Source organism: Oncorhynchus mykiss, chromosome 1, assembly GCF_057628025.1.
Source record: "Oncorhynchus mykiss isolate SJ-2025 chromosome 1, ASM5762802v1, whole genome shotgun sequence".
Lineage (NCBI taxonomy): Eukaryota > Metazoa > Chordata > Actinopteri > Salmoniformes > Salmonidae > Oncorhynchus > Oncorhynchus mykiss.
This window is the reverse complement of record NC_143022.1, coordinates 67,862,632-67,889,046: the sequence shown is the minus strand read 5'-3', so window position 1 is coordinate 67,889,046 and position 26,415 is coordinate 67,862,632. Positions and strand designations below refer to the sequence as shown.

Here is a 26,415-nt window from a genome sequence, read left to right as displayed (position 1 = left end):
ATAGTTTCTGTAAATCAGTTATAAACAGTTATAGCTCTCTGGTTGAAATGTAGTGTTTTGTGTATAATGTCAATTGTAATGGGTGTTATGTAGAATTCTAAGTTCATAAATTAGCTACACCGTCTTAATTAGCCACAGAGAGTTTAGACAGTTTCTATATTGGACGACATTCCCATACAATGGTAAAAGTTACGTCTTGGGAATAGGAAGTGAAACAGTGAACACCATAGGAACATAAACATAAAGTTGAGACATTGTTGTCACAGTTTTAAAGGGGCTGAATCACAGCTCTTTAGAGCTTGACATTTTTTTATTTCCATGTTTTTCTATGTGTGTGAATTTGAGCAGTGGAGGGATAGGGGTCAAAGTGCACATATTTGCTCACGGACTGGAATTCCTACATCATTTGTTCCATTACCCCGAGTGGAGAGGGAGGGGCTTCAGCCAGTTGGACGTTGGAGTCCTTTATCAGCAAAATGAATAAAACACACAAAGACACACACACACACACACACACACACACACACACACACACACACACACACACACGCAAACAACAACCCTTGTGGGATATCCTGTCCAGTGCAAACAGTGTAGTATTTAGTGGGCCTTTTGAAACACATGACCTGAACTGTTATCATCATGTTCTATGCAAACCTCCTCACATATTTATACTGTACTTTTTAGAGACATTTGCACTTGCTTTCGCCATCTCTGTTTGAATAATACAGTAGGAGGAAAGGGGAAAGGGCTGCTGTAGGCTTGGCAAAGACAACCCCCCCCCCCAGCTAATGTGAATAGCAACACACCAACTTTATTTTCCTCTCCTCCTTCTTGTTTATTCTCCCTAGCACTGTTAAGGGTCTCTTTTCTACACAAGCCTGTTACCTCTTAATCACCCGGGCCGCAGCGGGATTGTAGCAAGTATGCTGAGTTGCTGACAAAATGTTGCTAACAATGGTAAACATTAGTCAGTCTGATCAAGAACATCACACTAGAGTATCCCCCAGTTTCAACAACTGGACGAGTACTTGGCTTCAAATGTATAAAGATATCAATATCATATCTGTGAGAACCATGAAAGAACATAGGCTACATTGTCACGTTCTGTACTATTCTGACAAGCAAAAGTAGGAACAGCTAAAGCAGTAATCACTTTGGAACGAATAGAAACACAAATGAAATGAAGAATGATTTGCAAAATACTTGATAGGCTACAGCACAACCACAACAACCAGCTCTGACTGAGAGCAGCAGGATAGTACTGGAGTGTTATTACCCTCCTCATGTCTGTGGTTGAGAGGCCAGCGGCCAGTCACACCTGGTGTGTCATGCCAGCACCAACACATGCAAAGCAGCCGGAGATCATGTACACCACCCCGTCCGCAGCGGCTGGTCTACAACGGAAGGGCCTGGCACCCAATATCCCCTCCCTAAACACACACAGCCACAGACACACAGACAAACAGACACACACACACGCGTACTGCCAGACACAGCTGTGAGCAATTTGAATAACTTGTGATAGCGATAATCTCCTTGCTCTCTCCACAAAATCTTAATGAGCCATGTGTACTCGCCCACTACCTCCTAAGATGGCAACACTCCAAAACATTTAGGGACTTCCACTGTGTCCCCGTATTTGCTCATCTTTTCTTTGGGGCTCATGCCTCTACCATCTTGACATCTTCTCACCAAATAAGACCCGTCTTATGTTCTGTCCTCTTGACCGCCGAGTACTAATTCAGTGGGTCCATTTTTGACCTCACTTTTCCCTCCAGACCATTAGGGGAGGATATGGCACAGAAGATGAAACCCTTATGAGACCACAGCAAATGACTTGTATGTCCCGGGCCATTTCGGAGGGTGAAGGTTGTAAGGCCTTTGCAAACTTGTTGTATTTGAGGTACATTTTCATGATTTATTTAGATTTATTTTCAATCCCCAATTGGTTGTCACAGTCTTGTCCCGTCGCTGCAACTCCCGTGCTGACTCGGGAGAGGCGAAGGTCGAGAGCCGCGCGTCCTCCGAAACACGACCCTACCAAGCCGCACTGCTTCTTAACAAACTGCTCGCTTAACCCGGAGGCCAGCCGCACCGATGTGTCGGAGGAATCACTGCACAACTGGCGTCCGAATTCAGCGTGTATGCGCCTGGCCCGCCACAAGGAATCGCTAGAGCGTGATGGGACAAGGACATCCCGGGACGGCCCCCGGCCATCCCCTAAACTGGACGATGCTGTGCCAATTGTGCGCCGCCTCATGGATCTCCCGCCTCATGGGATAGAACCCAGGTCTGTAGTGACGCCTCTAGCACTGCGATGCAGAGCCTTAGACCGCAAGGCTACTCGGGAGGCCCTTGAGGTACATTTTTAATGAGCATTGAGAACACATCTAAAATCTGAATGACAATAAATATAAAAAGGCCTCTAACCACTCAGATGATAACTTTAGAAAAAGAAAACAAACTAATTTGTGGGCCCCACCAAATTCACACAAGCAAATGGCATGGGAGACGTTGTTCTCTTAAAGTGGTAAACATTTAAACTTCCCAGCTTGTAGAAATGTAGGTATGGGCTACTCAATGACAAACATGTAGGCCTAAATGGAAGTGAGAAGATGAACAATTGATATATTACAAGTTTAACAATAACTAGTGGTTTAGAAAAGAACAGTTAATAGATAGTGTGATCTGCAATTAAAAATAATGTAGGCCATTCTTATCTCCTGCACTGACTCAAGCACACTGCAGCTGCAACACTGTTCACTTGCAATTTCTCCTACAACCCAGTTTTTAGGTACACTATTGACTATAGTACTTTCACTATAGTACTTTCATCTTGCTAATTAGCTGACCAGCAACGTTTTCTATCATGTATCATCTGTGTCACTACCAAAGGTCAGTAATAATCAGTCTAGGTTTTATTTGTTATGACATTGCCATATGTCAGAAGCTGCATTCACAGTGAATGAAATTGTTTAGGCAGGACAGTTATATTCCACAATTTTGCGTATTTAAAAAAAACATGTAAGCAACAACAAGTCAAGTGGCCTAAAAGTAAGGGCTCCGGGGCAGTCTGGCGTGGCTTTTCAAGTAATGCGTTGCCCTTTTAAAACAGCTCCGTCTTTCCATTCGCTTGGTGACGTCAGGACAGTGAAAGACTCCAGCCTATCCTCTCTGAACAATCAAAGGCAATGGTCCTTACGGAGTCGCGGTTTACGAGGGAGACTTTTTCACTGCAAAAGCCAGGGAATTAAACACTCACTGTTGGAATGAACCAGAGCCCAGTCAGTAGTCGCTATGGATTAAAACGGAAACAGTTGTGATGGCTGTAAATGTGAAAAAGTAGTCAGAACATCTACAGAGCAGCAAGACCGTCAGCAAGCAGCTAGATGCACGATCCTTGCTAGTATGAGCGAGCCGAACGGTCACAAACCTGGCTGCAGTCACAATTCCTCAATATTTTAACTCAACCAGCCTCGTGAAACCTTGAACGACTTTTGCTACTTTCAATTCCGAACAGTCCAAAGTCGGCTACATTTTTGATTCTGACAGAATTATGGCGGGGAAGCTGACAGCAGGCTCGGGAATACTGCTCGTGACAGCCAACGTTGGATCGCTCTTTGAAGATGTAAGTTGTTTTGCCTGCGACAGTCCGTTACAATGTTTCTTCGCAACTAATGTGATTGTTTTCCCTGTTGTTTTGGTTACAATGTATCCACCAATGCCGCTTTCAATTGATTCCACTGCGCCCGTGATATGGCCAGTAGTCTTTATCGTGGCGTCGTAAGCACCTTACTTTCACGTGTGAGCACAGCCACAGCGTGGGCCTCTAGCCAGCAATGTTGATAATGCTTGTAGTCTCTATCATTGTAGAAACCGTGATTTGGGGAAACAACTATTAATTGGACCTCCCGGTTTGGACGTTGCGGATAGGTTGCATGGGTTGTTCTCTGCCTTGCAGTTTGCTGTCGTAGTACAACATTATTGTGACAGCTACCAAGTAGAGGAGGTGTAGATGTATTTTAGCAGCCTACTGCACGGTGCCTGTTTTGACGTTCACCTAGGCCTTTAGGTTATCATAGAAGTCCACTCTTTTCAAACAAAATTATTTATAGCGATAATCTAGGCCGTTTTTTTTTGTATCAATGTTTGTCCATAGGCTAAACGTTTTCCACATACATGCAGATGAGCAACATGTATCTTCCTGCATGGGTCCAGTGTGAGAAGGATCATGTTTTGGTAGCATTTTCTTGACAGCCATATAGGCCAACCTAATGATGAGGTGTGTACAGACTCCCGACTTTGCGTTTGGGCATGGACTCTGCTTTTGTTTTATAATTACACACATGAAACGAACACATACTTTGTGTTGAGATAGCAAGTTTTGTTGTTTTGATGACATAGGCCGTGGTCTATTCAACCAGATCTAACATGAGATGTAATGATGTTTTCCTTTTCACTTGTTGCATGTGGAATGTAAAGGCCAGATAGACTAGGGTGAGCTAGGAGTATGTGAGGAGGACTGATATACTTGATTGGTCCAAAGCATGGAAATCAAATCAGCTGATTTGGGCATAAGGTCTTTTTCCTTTCACATTATGCTATGGTGCTGTAGATGGGTTGTACAACCAATTGGATGCCCTTTGAGTAGTGTAACTTCGTAAAACAAATAAATTATTAAACCTAATTTTTACATTCTGTCAAAAAGAGCAAATGTCCAACTTAATTTAAAAAAAAAAGTTTCCTATCTCGAGGTAAAAGATAAAAGAAGACTATATTAAGTGCCAAGTAAAGTAACAGGGTTGAGCGTAACAGAATTACCTTATTTCTCAGAATGAGAATGAGTTGCCAGTTCCTTATATAATTGTGGTTTACGCTTATTGCACATTTATTAAACACAGACCGTACAGCTAGTTTAACAGTCTTTGGCTAAAATGCCACGTGACAAATTGACCATACATTTTTCCAGAATCAATGTTCATTGATACTCCTGTTTTAGTAGTGTCTGCCCTGCACGCAATTTGAGCAGTTGACACATAAAAATGAAAAATTGAATATTGTGCAAAAACATCAATTCAAATTAATTTGACATCGCCCAGCCCCACTCACTAAGCAAGCAGTGTGACATCCTTTACACACACACACTTGTAATTGTTTTGTTTGGAACACAGCCCTGCATCCGGCACATTTTCTTCACAAAACAACAAACAGGCCCATTCTTTTCAGGACAACCCAGGTAGCGCCCAGACGGTACCAACATCGCTATACTCGTTAGTATCGTGGCAAGTAAACAAAACACAAAGTGGATCTCACTTCTTTAGGGAAACAGCCCTAATGTTACAAACAAACATCATTATGTTGTCATCCAGAGTCACAATTATTTATTTTCCAAGATACAGCACACAATATTTTATGTACAGGTTTTTAAAGGTCCAAAGAGTGAGTTCTGCTTCGTGTTTTCATTTGCGACACCGGTATTGTCCCGGCCCTAAACCCAGGGTATAACGCCATGTCATCTTGTAACTGTACATCAAACACAGTGATCATAAACGTTGACACTGTGTATAACATTTAGTTTTATGATATGGAAATGTGAAGTGCACATTGGGACTCACGGGTGTTTGGTTTGCTTGCATGACTTCAAATCGGTATTTATTATAATCCTCAACATCTAATTTTTCTAAATACGTTGAGTCTTGGTAACTTACAGCATTTCCCTCACTCAGACAACAAAAAATTGGAAAAAGCTACCCAATTTAGCGGGATGGATGGAGGGCAACTTCTTGTCGTGGACGGTCATCATGTTCAGAACGGCTGTTAGTAAAAACCCATAAAGTGCTGTGAAGAGGAGACACTGAGCTCTGACGTCATGTACACCATGTTACTGGACAGCCACTGCTTTCCAGTTTAGGTGTGTGTTTGGGTCCAAATTTGACATTTTGAAACCGTATACGTCTATGAGTGTAAAGTGCTACATAAATAATAATCGACAGAAATTACAATGTCAAAGCAACATATTAACTTGGGCTATACAATGAGGGTGAAAACGTGGAGAAATGTTGAGGTTAAGAGGGTTAAAATCTTCCTAGAAGTCACATAGGTTGCACAGAGGGACATGTCAAAATTATTTATTTTGGCACTTTAGCAAGTCTTTATGTAAAAATGTGATGTATTTAATTTTCCATGTGGTCTATGTTAAAGGGCACTTCATTTAATGTAACAGAGCAGGCTTTTCAAATACAATATTTGTGCACAATATATTCTTAAAATATAAAAGGGATGCAAAAGGAACTCATTTTGTGGAACGACCCAGGCGCCTCTGTGTCTGTTGATGACTATTTTGCTTTTGCAGAGGCAGCATCTATTCTTCCTGTGGTCACAAAAAAATAGAAAATATGACCAGTAACAAAACTCTGATAGACAAGGACAGTCACACACTTAAAAAAAAAAAAAAAAAGATCCAGCAATATGCAAACAATATAACAAAAAATATCTATACAAACAATACAAAAAAAGTGTGTGTGTCCGTCCTCAAAGTCCCTGCTGTTCTATGAGATGTTTCATCTTTTTTTTTTTAAAGGTAATTTTGCTGTTTGTGTGAGTAATTGGAGATGGAAGGGAGTTCCATGCGATCATAGCTCTGTATAATACTGTACATTGTCGTGAATTTGTTTTTGACTTGGGGACTTTGAAAAGACCCCCGGTGGCATATCTTGTGGGTTATGTATGAATTGAATTTGTTTATGCAGACAATCTGGAATGTTCTCATAAAAACTAGAAGAAAATAAGTTAATCTCTCGTCAACCCTCAACCAGGAAAGACTGGCGTGTTGTTGATGTTGGTTCTTTATTTGCAGTTAAGGGCAAGCCGTGTTGCTCTGTTTTGAGCCAGCTGCAGCTTTGCTAGGTCTTGTTCCCAGGGGTTGAGGAGGGGGTCAACCATGTTATATCTTGAGATATTTAAGCTTGTAAGCTTTTTCAAGGTACCACTAAGTGCTTATTTCTCTGGCTCCTTATTATATTTCAGCTCGTCAGTTTGGGAATATTTTTTCCCCCCAACTGAAACCCGTTTTCGAAATTAGTTAGTTGATAACAACATACAGATGGAAAATATGTTAGTGGGTTGTGCTCATTGAACAGCATACTTCTCCTCCTCCCACTGCCAGCCCAGCAATCACTATCAGTAGATCCAGGTTCCCTGGAACCGACACACTCATTCACTCCATGTTGATGGATCACGGTCCTATGGTCTCAGTAAAGAAAGGTGTGTGGGATGTTCAAACAGCCATTCAGCTGCAGGTGAATCTTTCACCGTACTTTTTTTTTTATATTGGTCCAAGTTCTCTGGATGCGAACATCAAACATTCATAATCTGCAAGGGTCCAGAGGCAAAGTCAAACATTCATTGTGAGACAACCCTGCTTAAGATGTTGAAAGGCAAACATTTATTTCCTGGAGTGCTTCAAATGTAAAGGGTAAATGTTAATCATTATTTATGTTTGTGAATGTCTTGCACACCCACTTTGTTTTATTTATTCACAGTTGGCCTTGCTATTGTACAGTACATTTGTGTCTGGTAAGTTAACCCCTTTCAAATCACATTTTATTGGTCTCGTACACATATTTAGTTGTAGGCCTATTCCGTTTCCGCCCGTGTGGGTGGTTTCTCTGTGATATCCTGACCTAAACAGAGCAAGCCGAACCACTTGTAGGCTAACCCCATCCAGCCATCACCATGACTGACGAGTTTTGCACTGGTGCAGTGATTTAAACAGGATCACATAATGGCTGTGAGGTTGGAGGGTCATCAGAGGAGATAATTGCCCCAAAGCTACACTGTATACCACTCCCTCCCTGCTGAACTCTAGACAGAGGACAGAAGGGCACCTTCCTCCACCTAGACACCCAGGTTGGCAACAAATTCCCTCTCTTCTCTAAAGAGACAACTCTGCTAGTGCATACAGCGTCATATGAATACCATCCGGCCTGGATGTCATTTTCTTCACCCACTACCAATCCATGTCATGTAGAAGGCTATGTCCTATACTTTGGAGAGGTGCAGTGGGAAACAGCAGATGCCTGTTTTGTCATGGGGCGTGTCTCTTTTTTTTGCCCCACTATGGTACAGTTCTCTGGATACGGGCTCTGCTGTTTGACCTCTCTGGCTGGGCACTGTACCTAGCTCTGGCGTGCTGCTTCTGTCTTCAGTCTCTTTCACTGTAGTCCCCTGACAGCTCATTAGCTCCGGCCGTCGCAGTCTTGTCTCATTACAAGTGCACCCAGACCCCAGTTAGCTGGCATATTTACACTACTAAAGATAGAAAAGGATGGAATGAAATGATGGAATGAAATGAGAAGGAAAATCTGTGTCCTCGAGCTTGGCCCTGATCTAGGCTTTGCTGGCGGCTTGGAACCCTGAATGACTATTAGGATTTTTAACGTTGCTACCGTAGGTGGGCCCACTGCTAACACTCCGTTAAGAATCAGAGAACAGTGCCCTGGTAAAGCTCAGATAATTGTGCTTTTCTGGTAAACACGTAAGAATGTTATAGTGCATTTCAGATGGAACAGAAATAACCCGTGGAAAAAGCTGTTGGTTTATATTTAGGCCCAGATCACATGACTGATTCTAGGTAATGGGGAGGCTAAGTGAATCATATGATATAATAACCTGCAGTGTGTAGTTATAGTGCCGGAGGGATATTAGACCACAATATGTGTCTTGTTAGTTTATGGTGCTGAGTATTAGATCTGGTGTGAGAACATGAGTTTTGCTTAGTCTACAGTTCAGTCAGATTGAAAAGAGTAGGCTTGCTAGATGTTTATAATAGCGTAATTGCAGAGAAGAGGTTAACAGAAGTTTTGACGAAAAGGTAGCTAATAATTTACTGTAATTGGTACAGAGCTTCAGACCAATTGACATCAATTGACAACTACTGACCTTAACTGCTCAACTACCGACCTTACCAGATTTTTTCAAAGCTATGGGCAATTCATGATATATACATTACAATATATATACAAAAGTATGTGGACACCCCAAATTAGTGGATTCGGCTATTGCATGGCGGTGTGCTCGAATTTATGAAATCTCCATAGACAAACATTGGCCGTAGAATGAAGAGCTCAGTGACTTTCAACGTGGCACCATCATAGGATGCCACCTTTCCAACCAGTCAGTTCGTCAAATTTCTGTCGTGCTAAAGCTGCCCCAGTTAATGCCAAGCATCGGCAGGAGTGGTGTAAAGCTCGCCGCCATTGGACTCTGCAGCAGTGCAAACACGTTCTCTGGAGTGATGAATCACGCTTCACCAACTGGGTTTGGCGGATGCCAGGAGAACGCTACCTGCCTCAATGCATAGTGCCAACTGTAACGTTTGGTGGAGGAGGAATAATGGTCTGGGGCTGTTTTTCCTGGTTTGGGCTAGGCCCCTTAGTTCCAGTAAAGGGAAATCTTAACTCTACAGCATACAATGACATTCTAGACGATTCTGTGCTTCCAACTTTGTGCCAACAGTTTGGGGAAGGCCCTTTCCTGTTTCAGCATGACATTGCCCTGTACACAAAGCAAGGTCCATATAGAAATGTTTTTTCAAGATTGGTGTGGAAGAACTTGACAGGCCTGCACAGAGCCCTGACCTCAACCCCATCGAACACCTTCGGGATGAATTGGGACGTCGACTGCGAGCTAGGCCTAATCGCCCAACATCAGTGCCCAACCTCACTAATGCTCTTGTGGTTGAATGGAAGCAAGTCCCTACAGCAATGTTCTATCTAGTCGAAAGCCTTCCCAGAAGAGGCTGTTACAACAGCTAAGTGGGGACCAACTCTATATTAATGCCCATGATATTGGAATGAGATGTTCAACAAGCAGTCACTTTTGGTCATGTAGTGTATTTTTTTGTCCCAAATAAGCTTTGTTGCGCAATTCAAAGATCAATACACTGCATATAAAATTATATCTAGGCAAAATATAGGCCTTCCACAACCATGAGACCCACTAATATGGAACCCTGACCTGTTCACCGGACGTGCTACCTTGTCCCGGACCTGCAGTTTTCGACCCTCTCTTCCTCCCTCTCCCCTCTCTTCCTCCCTCTCTTTTGCACTTACTGTCTCAATCTCTGAATTCTCAGTTATGAAAAGCCAAATGACATTTACTCCTTAGGTGCTGACCTGTTGCACCCTCTACAAACATTGTGATTATTATTTAACCCTGCTGGTCATCTATGAACGTTTCAACATCTTGAAGAACTACAGTGGGGAGAACAAGTATTTGATACACTGCCGATTTTGCAGGTTTTCCTACTTACAAAGCATGTAGAGGTCTGTAAATTTTATCATAGGTACACTTCAAACAAAAATCCAGAAAATCACATTGTATGATTTTTAAGTAATTAATTTGCATTTTATTGCATGACTTGAGTATTTGATCACCTACCAACCAGTAAGAATTCCGGCTCTCACAGACCTGTTAGTTTTTCTTTAAGGAGCCCTCCTGTTCTCCACTCATTACCTGTATTAACTGCACCTGTTTGAACTCGTTACCTGTATAAAAGACACGTGCCCACACACTCAATCAAACAGACTCCAACCTCTCCACAATGGCCAAGACCAGAGAGGGTGTAAGGACATCAGGGATAAAATTGTAGACCTGCACAAGACTGGGATGGGCTACAGGACAATAGGCAAGCAGCTTGGTGAGAAGGCAACAACTGTTGGCGCAATTATTAGAAAATGGAAGAAGTTCAAGATGACGGTCAATCACCCTCGGTCTGGGGCTCCTTGCCAGATCTCACCTCGTGGGACCTCAATGATCATGAGGAAGGTGAGGGATCAGCCCAGAACTACACGGCAGGACCTGGTCAATGACCTGAAGAGAGCTGGGACCACAGTCTCAAAGAAAACCATTAGTAACACACTACGCCGTCATGGATTAAAATCCTGCAGCGCACGCAAGGTCCCCCTGCTCAAGCCAGCGCATGTCCAGGCCCGTCTGAAGTTTGCCAATGACCATCTGGATGATCCAGAGGAGGAATGGGAGAAGGTCATGTGGTCTGATGAGACAAAAATAGAGCTTTTTGGTCTAAACTCCACTCGCCGTGTTTGGAGTAAGAAGAAGGATGAGTACAACCCCAAGAACACCATCCCAACTGTGAAGCATGGAGGTGGACACATCATTCTTTGGGGATGCTTTTCTGCAAAGGGGACAGGACGATTGCACCGTATTGAGGGGAGGATGGATGGGGCCATGTATCGCAAGATCTTGGCCAACAACCTCCTTCCCTCAGTAAGAGCATTGAAGATGGGTCGTGGCTGGGTCTTCCAGCATGACAACGACCCAAAACACACAGCCAGGGCAACTAAGGAGTGGCTCTGTAAGAAGCATCTCCAGGTCCTGGATTGGCCTAGTCTCTAGACCTGAACCCAACAGAACATCTTTGGAGGGAGCTGAAATTCCTTATTGCCCAGCAACAGCCCCGAAACCTGAAGGATCTGGAGAAGGTCTGTATGGAGGAGTGGGCCAAAATCCCTGCTGCAGTGTGTGCAAACCTGGTCAAGAACTACAGGAAACGTATGATCTCTGTAATTTTAAACAAGGGTTTCTGTACCAAATATTAAGTTCTGCTTTTCTGATGTATCAAATACTTATGTCATGCAATAAAATGCAAATTAATTACTTAAAAATCATACAATGTGATTTTCTGGATTTTTGTTTTAGATTCCGTCTCACAGTTGAAGTGTACCTATGATAACAATTACAGACCTCTACATGATTTGTAAGTAGGAAAACCTGCAAAATCGGCATTGTATCAAATACTTGTTCTCCCAACTGTATCTGACCTTAATGGCCATGTACTCTTATAATTCCCATCCGGACTGGCCACCCCTCAGAGCCTGGTTCCTCTCTAAGTTTCTTCCTAGGTTCCTGCCTTTCTAGGGACTTCTTCCTAGCTACCGTGCTTCTACATCGGCTTTGCATGCTGTTTGGCGTTTTAGGATCATTTTCTGTATAAGCACTTAGTGACATCTGCTGATGTAGAAAGGGCATTATAAGTAAATGTAATTATCTAATAATGTTATTATTTTAGCAAAATAGTTTAACCAGCTTTTATTTGGTAATAATAACTGATCTGGCTTTGAAGTTGGTCTATGAAAAGAATGTTTTGGTTACAAATGTAATAACCACAACCATTCACAATGCACATCCAATAATAATGACCAATTTCTAGGAGCAGGCATTATAGAAAATGAACACAGGTCTCATTAACAATCTCTCAAGCACAAGCCCACGTGCTAGTGAGTAGCCAACTAATCTTTTAAATTTAAAGTCTAGCCAACTTTGATCCATTTGCTTGCCAACAAGGTAGAAAGAACATTTGCACTGTTATGAATACACCCTCATGTTTGTCTCCAACTGTTTGAACAACATAGCCTGTTCACTTTGTTTAGATATTGATATCAAGTGGCTACCTAGATAATATACTTATGTCTCAGAATGAGAACGAGTTGCCAATTACTTATCTAAATGCGTGTTTTTATGCTCTTTGCATGTTTATGAAACACAGACTAGGCAGCTAGCACATGACAGTCTTTGTCTAAAATATATATTTTTCCAAAATCATGTCAATTGATCCTCGCGTTATAGTAGGGTCTGCTCTGTTTCTTAATTTTGGGAGTTGAGGCACAAAAAGGGTATCGTTCGAAAATTCACATCTATTACATTCAAATAATGTCTCAAGCGTTTCGGTGTCCATGTGACCGATTCTGTTGGACCAAGCCTCAAATGCAAAAAGCGATTTTAAACTGCTTTCTGTCAGAGAGGAAAAAGTGATCTTCTGTTGTTGTGAGTGGCAGGGGGAGGGGCTTGCTGTCTGTGTGCAAGTGGGAAGGTGCACAGTTCACACAGCAAAGGAGGAGACGAGACCAAAAAGACAGAACGCTCATAAAAATAGAAATAGATAACCTTGATTCTTGCGATACAGGCATTTGGAATATAACGCTAAAAGATTAATTCTAATTCATATGATATTTGGCCCAGCCCTAGATGACACCACCATCTCTCCTAGTTTTTTCAGCCTGAGAGGGTTCCAGTATGTTTTAGATGTTGCCGGAATGGAACATTTCTGAAAGAAAGATTAGATGGTGCTATTTTTGTGGGCTCCCCATAGCTGCGGGAGGTAGGTGTACTGAGGGTGCCCCCTGATAAATCGAAATTAAAACAATTATGTATCTATACAGTACCAGTCAAAAGTTTGGACACCTACTCATTCAAGGGTTTTTCTTTGTTTTTACTATTTTCTACGTGGTAGAATAATAGTGAAGACATCTAAACTATGAAATAACACCCATGGAAGCATGTAGTAACCAAAAAAGTGGGAAACAAATCAAAATATATTTGAGATTCTTCAAAGTAGCCACCGTTTGCATTGATGACAGCTTTGTACACTCTTGGCATTCTCTCAACCAGCTTCATGAAGAATACATTTCCAACAGTCTTGGAGTTTCCACATATGCTGAGCACTTAACTCTGCGGAGCACTTAACTCCTTCACTCTGCGGTCCAACGGGTGACTATGGAGGCCAGGTCATCAGATGCAGCACTCCATCAATCTCCTTCTTGGTAGAATAGCCCTTACACAGCCTGGAGGTGTATTGGGTCATTGTCCTGTTGAAAAACAAATTATAGTCCCACTAAGCGCAAACCAGATGGGATGGCGTATCGTTGCAGAATGCTGTGGTAGCCATGCTGGTTAAGTGTGCCTTGAATTCTAAATAAATCACTGACTGTGTCACCAGCAAAGCACCATCACACCACCACCCCTATGCTTCACGGTGTGAACCACACATGCAGAGATCATCCGTTCACATTCTCCGCGTCTCACAAAGACACGGCTGTTGGAATCAAAAACCTCAAATATGGACTCATCAGACCAAAGGACACGTTTTCACCAGTCTAATGTAAATTGCTCGTGTTTCTTGGCCCAAGCAAGTCTCTTCTTCTCATTGGTGTCCTTTTAGTCATGGTTTCTTTACAGAAATTCGACCATGAAGGCCTGATTCACGCAGTGTCCTCTGAACAATTGATGTTGATGTGTCTGTTACTTGAACTCTGTGAAGCAGTCATTTGTCCTGGTAACTCTAATGAACTTATCCTCTGCAACATAGGTAACTCTGGGTCTTCGTTTCCTGTGGTGGTCCTCATGAGAGCCAGTTTCATCATAGCGCAAGATGGTTTTTGCGACTGCACTTGAAGAAACTTTCAAAGTTCTTGAAATTTTCCGGATTGACTGATTTATGTCTTCAAGTAATGATGGACTGTCATTTCTCTTTGCTTATTTGAGCTCTTCTTGCCATAACATGGACTTGGTCTTTTAACAGATAGGGCAATCTTCTGTATACCACCTCTACTTTGTCACAACACAACTGATTTGCTCAAACGTGTTAAGAAGGAAGGAAATTACACAAATTAACAAGGCACACCTGTTCATTGAAATGCATTCCAGGTGTACCTCATGCACCTTATGAAGCTGGTTGAGAATATGTCAAGAGTTTGTAAAGCTGTCAAGGCAAAGGGTGGCTACTTTGAAGAATATCAAATATAACATTTATTTTTTTGGTTAGAACATTATTCCATATCTGTTATTTCATAGTTTGGATGTCTTCACTAGTATTCTACAATGTAGAAAATAGTAAAAATAAGGAAACCCTTGAATGAGTAGATGAGTCCAAACCTTTGACTGGTACTGTATATTCTTTAAATACTCCCCTGCAAAATATGAACATTGCCTTCATAACTCCTGTATGAGTGGAGAAAAATACTCCTCTCCCCTCCCACATCGACAGCAGCCTCGACCCAAAACATCTCCTCCTGCCCCCTCAGAACATGAAATTAGATTTTCAAAGGGAAAATGGAGTGAGATGGATTGGCCTGGCATCTCGAAGCCTGAATAATCAGCGTCTATTGCCTGAAGAATATCTTAATTCCACTCCACTGAAGGTGTCTTTGACTGTTTGTTTGTGTGTTTAATAATTTTATCTTTTTAATAATAAGTTGACACCTTGGGCCTAGATTTAACCGTGATGATGCTGTTGATTATGCCTACATAGATTTTTCAGTAAAGAATACTGAACTCTTATGTTGCTGCATTTTTTCCCAATTGACTTAATAAGGAAAAATCGAGTGTAAACATGTTGTCTAGACATTTAGTAGATTCTTCTCTAATTGGCACAGCTGGGAGTTTAGAGGCATTCCGTTTGTCTTTTACAACCCTTCATTTCTTTGGAGGATGAGAATCTGAGATGTTCAGGAGACCTCTGCAGCGCTATTACATTGATGTCAACAGGCCCAAGATGCAGAGCCCCCTTTGTCGAAAGCAGGGGTGGTAAATATTTTGCTTGTCCATGCCTCTCCAGGGTGCTGTTGGAGAGACACACCGCTGCGGCGCTCCACCAACGTTCTGTTAAATCATCTAACCTAAGTCATGTAGCCTATGGTAGAAAGTGTATATGGCATTGTCTGTAGCCTACAGGCTGGAGATCAAATGTATGACATTAGCTAGGTTTCCATCCAAATGGCGACAGATTTTCATGCAAATATTCACATAAATAAAATAAAATAATGCAGGTTTTCCACCAGAGATGTTTCCATCAACTTCACTAGTTGTGCACGTAAAATCATTTTTTGTGGTTAAATTCCCATGTACGAAAAAAATTCCATCTAATTTTTAACTCCTGTACTGTTGGTTTTGTCACAAATGTCTCTAGCCAACAGTTTGCAGATACAGTGCAGGTAGCCTATCACATGATTATTATGGACAAAAGAGCAAGATTATTTTTATTTGTCGAACTGCAGTCAAGCATCGATCATCATGTCTTCAGAATAAGACTTGATATTTATTGGAAAGGAGCATCAATCTCATAGCCTTGCACTTGCACTGTAGTCTAATAAACTGCACACTTTCCCCAGTAGCAGTGGGAGGACCACACATGTCATCGTGTGACTAGGAGTTAACTTCGATATGATGGTTATATCAATATTTGCGCATTAAAGCATTTCCACTACCAGTTCTCATGTAATACATTTTACCAGCACAGAAAGATTCCACCTTTCTAGCGTATTTTGTTTTGTCTACATTTGGAAAGTTTACTGACCAATTTGTTGTTTCCAATCAGGCCGTTTGCACATCTTTTTTTGGTCCTGATGTGACTAGAGTAAAAAAAAGAAAGAAAAGTCTTATTTTAAAAAAATAAAAAAAAATAATAATAATAAATATATATATATATTTAAAAAAAAAAAATGGATCTGGACCGGCCTTGATTTCAACATCCATGGACCGGACCAAATCTGAACCATTCATAGACGTCTATGTTTGGTTCAGCTTTGGTCCGGTGGGAACCAGCCTTGATTTGGACCATACATAAAGTATATCTCAATGTCCACAGACATCCGGTCTGGACATTCCTATATTTGGCCCAAACATAATGTCTATAATTGGTTTAGATTTGGACCGGCCTTGACTTAGCCCAAACATTTGAAAGGCCCAAATCTGAACCAATCATAGACATCTATGTTTCACAAGAGTTGACTGCAGAGTACAGTTCAGTACAATACAATAGAGTATAGTACAGTATAATGTATTGTACCCTACTCTAATGTACTCTACTCAAGGCATCTGTTCACCTTTCATTCAGAACCTAAAATGAACCTAACTTCCATGTCTGGAAACATACTGATTTTAGCCAATAGCAGTAGTGTCAATTGATAATTGTCATCCATTGTTTTTCTACCTGATTCTGTCTGTACTCCGAGTCGCTATTCACAATTTCCCCAGCATGGAGGAAAACATGGGAGAGTTCTCATAGACCTGCAGCAAAAAAATCCTCCATTTACACATTTACGCAATAATGTCTAGCTGCAGACTTTGGTTGATACATGCCGTGCCCACGACATGCTGCGCCCACTATGCGTCACTTACTACATGATGCACCCACTGCCATTGAGGCTGCTAGCACGGTCTCTGGCCCACATTCCAGCACAGTAGGTGGTGGTAGTGCACCAACATTCAATGCCAACCGTTGAAAAAAAAACAGAGGAAGGAGGCTGCTAGCTAGCTAGGGAACACTGGTACACAGTGTTGTCCGCCCCCACAGTTCAGTTAATGTTACGGCGAGAGAAGTAGCTACCTAGTGTAGCCAACCCAACTTTCACGTGGCACTACCAGGTAGTGATTACCCTCTCCACAGCGTTAGAATAACTGTGGAAAGACGGTGTCCTAGCTAGCAGCCTCAATGGCAGTGGCACGGCATGTAGTAAGTGACACATAGTGGGCGCTGCATGTAGTGAACGTGGTCTGCCGATAGACAGATCCTTTTCCATTTACATGAAGCTTATCTTATGTGTGCATTTCACACTACTTTGGGATTATATAATTGGATTGTAAGGCTCGTGAATGTCCCGCTTAATTAATGTTTGTTATCGTCAAATCAACAGCAATATACTTAAAAAACAAACTTCAACCAGTAACAAGGCTCTTTGGCTAGCTTTGCTACCAACGTAAGTCAATGAGCGTTTAGCATTCTAGCTAACAACTGCTGCATCCAAAATAGGTATTTTGCAACCGTCACAAACAAGTATTGTCTTAGCGACTGTTCAAGCAATAATCAAAACGACATTGTTAAGCCTCTGAGAACCAATTAAAAAATGTAACTCACAGCCAAGTCAAACGGTCGCAAAATGCGACTAAATGGTTTGTATTCATTGTGTTATTAACTTGCATTTTACTACAGCACCTTGTATTCATTCAGCATTTGGTGTGTACTGCAACTGCTAGCATCATTTTTGTTTCATATGGATTGGAGACTGGCTCAGCTAACACGCAAACTAGCTAGCTACCAAACTAGCTAGCTATCGCTTCGTTTGGGCCAAACAACGCCATTAACATGTAACTGTATTCATGATACAGCACTCCCTCGCATGCCTTATTGCTTTTATATAACTGTTACCAACATATTAAAATAACAATGACATATTTCAATTAACTTTATTTTCATAAGTCAATTCATACAATTTCGTTCTTCCACCAGAAGGTCATGTTGCTACAGACGCGACCCAGTCCTTACTTCTTTTTGCTTAGTTGCTATGCAAAAGGACTGATCGTCCGTTCTAAACAAATTGGTTGCTGTGCAGGCTGGATAATATTCTTGTCGCTAGCTAGTCACGTCAAACATTGAACCTGATCTGATAGTACACTAAAAATGCTCGGCTGGAAGCAAGGGGAAATAATGTGCGAGCTGAGATGAGAACAAGAGGTGATTCGGACGGCAACATGAACATGATATTCTTATGGAGACTTGGTGATAATTCTCAGATGGAACTGTTAGCAGGCATAGGTGTATCTGTGACGGCCAATACAGCACGGCTTGGACCGCTGCTTGTCTGATCAGGATCCAAACAACCAGTTTTATAAGTTGCTTGGACTCACTCTGTGTGCAATAATATTGCTTAACATGATTTTTGAATGACTAACTCATCTCTGTACCCCACACATACAATTATCTGTAAGGCCCCTCAGTTGAGCAGTTCATTTCAAACACAAAGACCAGGGAGATTGGTATTGGCAGATTGGTAAAAAAAAAAAAGCGGGCATAAAAACAAATTGTATTGGTCACATTCACGTGTTTTGCAGATGTTATTGCTTGTGCTTCTAGCTCCGACAGTGCAATTACACAATATATCCAATACTCACACGTCTAGTAAAGGAATGGTGGACGATATATGGACGAGCAATGTCAGTGCGGCATAGAATACGATACAGTAGAATAGTATAGGATACAATATATACATATGAGATGGGTAATGCAAGATATGTACACATTATTAAAGTGACTAGTGTTCCATTTATTAAAGTGGCCAGTGATTTCAAGTCTATGTATATAGGCAGCAGACTCTGTGCTAGTGATGGCTATTTAACAGTCTGATCGCCTTGAGATAGAAGCTGTTTTTCAGTCTCTCGGTCCCAGCATTGATGCACCTGTACTGACCTCGCCTTCTGGATGATAGCGGGGGGAACAGGCAGTGGCTCGGGTGGTTGTTGTCCTTGATCTGCTTTCCTGTGACATCGGGTGCTGTAGGTGTTCTGGAGGGCAGATAGTTTGTCCCCTGTGATACGTTGGGCAGACCGCACCACCCTCTGGAGAACCCTGCGGTTGCAGGTGGTGCATTTGCCATACCAGGCGGTGATACAGCCCGACAGGATGCTCTCGATTGTGCAGCTGTACAAGTTTGTAAGGGTTTTAGGAGACAAGACACATTTCTTCAGCCTCCTGAGGTTGAATAGGCACTGTTGCACCTTCTTCACCACACTGTCTGTGTGAGTGGAACATTTCAGTTTGTCAGTGATGTGAACATTGAGGAACTTGAAGCCTCAAATCGGCTACGGAGAAAGAGAACCTATGGACCTTGGTAGTGAGCCGCGTCGGTGGCACTGTGTTATCCTCAAGGCGGACAAAGAAGGTGTTTAGCTTGTCTGGAAGCAAGACGTCGGTGTCCACGATGTAGCTCGTTATCATTTTGTAGTCCGTGATTGTCTGTAGACCCTGCCACATACTTCTATCCACGGTTTCTGGTTAGGGTAGGTTTTAATAGTCACAGTGGGTACAACTTCTCCTATGCCCTTCCTGATAAACTCCGTCACCGAATCAGTGTATTCATCAATGTTATTCTCTGAAGCTACCCGGAACATATCCCAGTCCGCGTGATCAAAACAATGTTGAAGCATGGATTCTGATTGGTCAGAACAGCGTAGAAAAATCCTTAGCACGGTTATTTCCCTTTTGAGCATGCTGAAGTTATGAATTACACTTTGGATGGTGTATCAATACACCCAGTCACTACACAGATACAGGTGTCCTTCCTAACTCAGTTGCCGTAGAGGAAGGAAAACGTTCAGGGATTTCACCATGAGGCCAATGGTTTTGAGAAAAAGGTTTTGAGTTTAATGGCTGTGTTAGGAGAACTGAGGATGGATCAACAACATTGTATTTACTCTACAATACTAACCTAATTGACAGAGTGAAAAGGAAACTTGTACAGAATAAAAATATTCCAAAACATGTAAAGTAAAACTGCAAAAAATGTGGCAAAGCGATTTACTTTACGACCTAAATACAAAGCCTTATTTTTTGGGAAATCAACACCACACATTAATGAGTACATACTGTATTTTCAAGTATAGTGGTGATTGCATCGTGTTATGGGTATGCTGAGTAATCGTTAAGAACTGTGGATTGTTTTTTTCAGGATTGAAATGAAACGGAATGTAGCTATGCACAGGCAAAACCCTATAGGAAAACTAGGTTTATACTGCTTTCCACCAGAAACTAGGAGATTAATTTACCTTTCAGCAGGACAATTACCTAAAACACAAGGCCAAATCTAAACCGGAGTTGCTTACCAAGAAGACCGTGAATGTTCCTGACTGGCTAGGTTACAGTTTTGACTTAAATCTACTTGAAAAGCTATGACAAGAACTGAAAATGGCTATCTAGCCATAATCAAAAACCAGTTTGACAGAGCTTGAAGAATAGTTTTAATAATAATGGGCAGATGTTGCACAATCCAGGCGTGGAAAGCTCTTAGAGATTTACCCAGAAAGACTCACTGCTGTAATCACTGCCAAAGGTGCTTCTACAAAGTATTGACTCAGAGTTTGTGAATACTTATATATCATTTGCTAAAATTTCATTAACACACGCTTTGTGTAACACACACTTTGTGTGTGTGCAGATCGATGAGAGAGGAAAATAAATAAATTTTGAATTCGGGCTGTAACAACTAAATGTAGAAAAAGTCAAGGATTCTTTTTTTTTATTTTTATTTTTATTTTAATTTTTTAGCCCTTTTTCGTGGTATCCAATTGTTGTAGTAGCTACTATCTTGTCTCATCGCTACAACTCCCGTACGGGCTCGGGAGAGACGAAGGTTGAAAGTCATGCGTCCTCCGATACACAACCCAACCAAGCCGCACTGGGTTTGGCACGCATCCAACCCGGAAGCCAGCCGCACCAATGCGCCGGAGGAAACACCGTGCACCTGGCCACCTTGGTTAGCGCACACTGCGCCCAGCCCGCCACAGGAGTCGCTGGTGCGCGATGAGACAAGGACACCCCTACCGACCAAGCCCTCCCTAACCCGGGCGACGCTAGGCCAATTGTGCGTCGCCCCACGGACCTCCCGGTCGCGGCCGGTTACGACAGAGCCTGGGCGCGAACCCAGAAACTCTGATGGCACAGCTGGCGCTGCAGTACAGCGCCCTTAACCACTGCGCCACCCGGGAGGCCCGTATGAATACTTTCTGAAGGCACTGTACATGCAGTGCATTTGGAAAGTATTCAGGCCCCTTCCCCTTTTCCACATTTTGTTACGTTACAGCCTTGTTCTAAAACATATTAAATACATACAAATCCTCATCAATCTACACACAATACTGCATAATGACAAAGTGAAAACTTATTTGATAAAAGAACAGAAATAACTTATTCACATTCGTATTCAGACCCTTTGCTATGAGTCTCGAAATTAAGATCAGGTGCATCCTGATACTGTTGATCATCCTTGAGATGTTTCTACAACTTCATTTGAGTCTACCTGTGGTAAATTCAATTGATTGGACATGATTTGGAAAGGCATAAACCTGTCTATTTAAGGACCCACAGTTGACATGTTTGAGCAAAAACCAAGCCATGAGGTCCAAAGAATTGTCCGTAGAGCTCCAAGACCGGATTGTGTCGAGGCACAGATCTGGGGAAAGGTACCAAAACATTTCTGCAGCGTTGAAGGTCCCCAAGAACACAGTGGTCTCCATCATTCTTAAATGGAAGAAGTTTGGAACTACCAAGACTCTCTTCCTAGAGCTCGCCGCCCAGCCTAACTGAGCAATCGGTGGAGAAGGTCCTTGGTTAGGGAGGTGACCAAGAACCCAATGGTCAGTCTGACAGAGCTCCAGAGATCCTCTGTGGAGATGGGAGAACCTTCCAGAAGGACTTGACTGTGAATGCATGTGAGAGATTCTTATGAATACAAAGCCATATATATACAATGTAGATGATTGATTGATTTGTTTTCAAACTTAGACAATTATCTGGTAACAGCTATTGTGGACAATCCTGCAGTCAACATGCCAATTGCATGCTCCCTCAACTTCAGACATCTGTGGCATTGGGTTGTGTGACAACACATTTTAAAATATTTTTTATTGTCCCCAGCACAATGTGTAATGAACATGCTATTTAATCAGCTTCTTGATATGCCACAATTGTCAGGTGGATGGATTATATTGGCAAAGGAGAAATGTTTGCTGACAAGGATTTAAACAAATTTGTGCACAAAATTTGAGTAATTCTGGGATCTTTTTTTTTCAGCTCATGAAACATGGTACCAACACATTACATGTTGCGTTCTTATATTTGTGTTCAGAATGTGTAGGGAATGACTCTCCATGGCACTGACATTTCCCAAATCTGTCTTTGTTGCCTCTCCACTGCTCCATTCCTCTGCCTCCCTCTCCTTCACCAAGACTGATGAGAACCCAGCCCAGGAATACAAATTTGTCTTATTAGACCAGTTAATTACTCTCTGTTTTCTTCGGTGCCTAATGAATATGACTCAGGCATTAGTGAGAGCTGAGCTCCACAGGATCTACCAGGTCACCATGACCGAGAATCACAGCTCAGTACAGGGCAGGGTAGGCCTGGTGTAAACCAGGCGGCGGGATTGTTTCTATGACATTGAGAATAATTTTTCCACTCCACTCACTCTGTCTGCCGTTCTAAACAAGCAGGACAATGAGGGCTCGGTAGCCCGGTATCAGATAAGGAACTAGATAAGGGTGGGAGTGTCAGCAGGTCCTCTCTTAGTCATAATTATAAGGGATGGGAAAGACTGACAGGGACACGCCCCCCCCCCCCCCCCCCCCTCCCCCTTTCCACTCCTTTATTCATACACTTGCTGCCGGGAAAGGGGCTCAAACCCATTAATAAGTGTTGAGTTAGAGTTTATTAAATCCACAGGTAGGATACTGATACCAATTGATTTATCTGTGCCAAACAGGCTGAAAAAGGTGAATGCTCAATGAAGTCAATGCTGATGCACAGTACAGCTGTGTAACTAGTGTATGTCCTACCTGTCAGGGGTTTTCTTCTGTCCCTTTTTCCACTGTTCTGGAATGTTCTTCTATAATGACCTCCAGTAGCCCCCCATCTCCTGTTGCTGCATGTTGAGCTGCAGAGAAGAGTTCCCAAGAGGAGGTTTCTGTCTCTGGCCATAATACACAGTCTGTTTCCCAAGTGTGTCCCATGTTAAAGGCATGCCTGTAACGCCATTCTCTGTGTGTGTGTGTGTGTGAGAGAGAGAGTTCATGAATGTGAATGTTAACGCCCACCTATATCAGATAAGCTTTTCGTTTCAGGTAAGCGCCTAACACTAACTTACAGGGGGAGGGGAAATGAGGGAAAGTGTGGGTTTTGGTGAAAATCTATCTAACATAGCAAGACGTCCTAGTTAGCATTACTTGTTTAAGTGGTGTCTCACTATGTTGTGTCAGCAGTGGATGAGAGTAGGGAGAGGGCAGAGGCGGAAGTATGTACAGTATTGAGGTGTTTCTGTGGATCTCAGACTGGTTGGTTATGATGTGTGCTTACAAGAGGAAGCAAGTCGAGAGGGACATGTCTCACACTTTTCCAATAGGGCTGCACAATGATATGGACATGTAAAATATCAATTTCGCAAGTGGCTGCAATGTTCCTGCTTCTTTGGTGGTATGGCAGTATTTTTTTGTCTACAGGAAAACCGATGTCAACCAAATGCAAAAGTTGCCTCAGAGTTGTGATGACAACGAGGCAACACGACTAGGGCTGTTACGGTGACTGACCGTATTACCGCCATAGTCATGACCGCAATCAAATTCCAAGTGACCGCTTTGTCACGGTAACTAGGCTTCTCTCTTCTGCTGCTGATGGTCATTAGTAACCTTACTTAACGTTGCTAACTGCATGGTACTCAGCACTCTATTGTCCCTCTAATCACTCTGATGTCAATGCAAATGTTCTTGAAAATCAAATCAAACAGGTCATCAGACTAACTCGAATGAACTTATCCTCTGCAGCAGAGGTAATTCTGGGTCTTCCTTTCCTGTGGCGGTCCTCATGAGAGACAGTTTCATCATTGCGGCACTTGAAGAAACGTTCAAAGTTCTTGATGTTCAGCATTGACTGACCTTCATGTCTTGACGTAATGATGGACTGTCATTTCTCTTTGCATATTTGAGCAGTTCTTGCAATAATATGGACTTGGTCTTTTACCAAATAGGGCTATCTTCTGTATACCACCCCTACCTTATCACAACACAACTGATTTGCATTAAGAAAGAAAGAAATTCCACAAATGAACTTTTAACAAGACACACCTGTTAATTGAAATGGATTCCAGGTGACTACCTCATGAAGGTGGTTGAGAGAATGCTAAGAGTTTGCAAAGCTGTCATCAAGGCAAAGGGTGGCTACTTTGAAGAATCTAAAATACGTTTTGATTTGTTTAACACTTTTTTGGGGTACTTACTACATGCTTCAATATGTGTTATTTCATAGTTTTGATGTCTTCACTATTATTCTACAATGTAGAACATGGTCAAATAAAGAACACCTTTGCATGAGTAGGTGTTCAAATGTTTTACTGGTACTGTATATTATTTAGTAGTCTGATGGGTGACAATATTAGTCTAGCACTTGTGAACAAAGTAGCACTGTGCTACTTTTTCAAATCATAGTTGCACACCTTATGTAGCTTAGCTCATAGGCCTTTGTTTTGGGAAGTTTTGTATCACAACTAAAGTTGCCAAATAACTTTTTTTAGCTGAAATGCCTGTGAGAAGGACCCGATCATCTGACGTGCATTGGCTAATAAGAGTTGAGATATCTGAGAGCCATGCGAGTGAGAGGTGCTTCGGAGCACGGCAGCTGGGAGAAGAGAATTATACTGTTTATATTCTGCACAATGGACACTTTGGCTGCAAAATGTGTGGATTTTTTTTAAGGGGGCATTACGGCCACACAAGGGGGAATTCCACCAGGAAATTCGAGGACTGAAAGAATATTGTCAAGTGCTTATCAAATTGCGAATGAGAGACTGATGACGTGTGTGCAACCTGCTCAAGAAACAAATCAGAGCTCATGTGACTTTTTCAAATCATCATTAGTCGCATCATGCAGCCTTAGAATGTATTACAAATCTAAACATGTAGCCCAATGTTTATCATAACTAAAGGCTATATTCAATAGATTTCAGACTTTTAAAAATGTAGATGTTCCAAAGGTCTGCATTAGTGGCTTGTAGGCGGAAGTCAGGAGATGCGCAACGTGTTTATGCTAATTAATGATCAGTTACCGTGAGGCCATCTGTTATTTTCTTGACAATAACCGTCCGACAATTTTATGACCGCCACAGCCCTAAGCACGACACATTCATTCAAACATTTTAACAGGAACCATCCCCTACATTGTGACGATTGCGTGGTGAAAAAGCACCTGCCAGCAACAAAGTCCCTCAGCCATAGCCTGACACCTCGTTAAGCAGTCATTGATTCCCACTATCTATCTTTTTTGCTACAAAACAAAGATGATGTTGGGTGTGGTGCTGGGTGGAATAAATATGAAGTTGACATTTTTCTTTTAAATTTCCCTTTTAAGGGAGAAGTTGAACCAGAACTCACACATGTCGACTATTACACGACTACGACAGACCTTTGGTCTAGTGGAACAACCGAGCCATACATTTGTTTTGAAAGTACACTTTATTGATGAGGAGTTTCAACTGAAAGGTTGGTGCTTGGGAACACCATAGGCTACTTCCCTGGCGATCACACGGGAGAAAACATCGCTCTGGGGTTGAGAGAAGCTTTAGCCGCCTGGGGGCCTGAAATGAGGAGCGGCAGCAAGTGTGCGTAACGATAACTGTGCAAACGTGGTAAAGGCCAAGGTTTGAAATCATTGGTAGGGTACATGTTCATGTTTTTAAGTCACTATGACTTAATTTGAATTATAATAATGATTGAGCCTACTTATACATAATTACACAACCATACACTTCGTATTCCATCTGCAGCCAATGGCTGCCTAAATAAATAATAGGAATAGGAACACAAAATGTTAATTAATTATGTTAAAAATGTACCTTTGGTAATACTGTATTTAGGTGTAATAATCCTATCATCATATGTATGACAATGTTGGAAAATATTTGTTTAATTTGGTTTTGTATTCAGTTAGCAAAGTATGTATCAATTCCATTGATCTTGTTTTAGAAGTGATGTTATATACCCTGATACCAAGGAATTACCAATCGCAATTCATAATCGCAA

General features: G+C 42.0%; 1 protein-coding gene across 4 annotated transcripts in view; it reads left to right on the top strand.

Annotated features, from left to right (window-relative positions):
• The first annotated feature begins 3,068 nt into the window (after positions 1–3,068).
• The window catches only part of LOC110526894 (inositol polyphosphate-5-phosphatase A), a 273,309-nt gene continuing 249,962 nt past the window's right edge, over positions 3,069–26,415 (top strand). For 3 of the 4 annotated variants that reach the window (XR_016496558.1, XM_036982729.2, XM_090237215.1), the window contains exon 1: positions 3,075–3,631. Coding sequence is in view for 3 of the 4 variants with exons in the window: in XM_036982729.2 (XP_036838624.1) it covers positions 3,560–3,631 (72 nt within the window). In the remaining variant the exon portion in view is untranslated. Of the gene's footprint in view, positions 3,632–26,415 lie in introns of all 4 variants that reach the window. The other variant, XM_036982722.2, reaches the window with a different exon arrangement.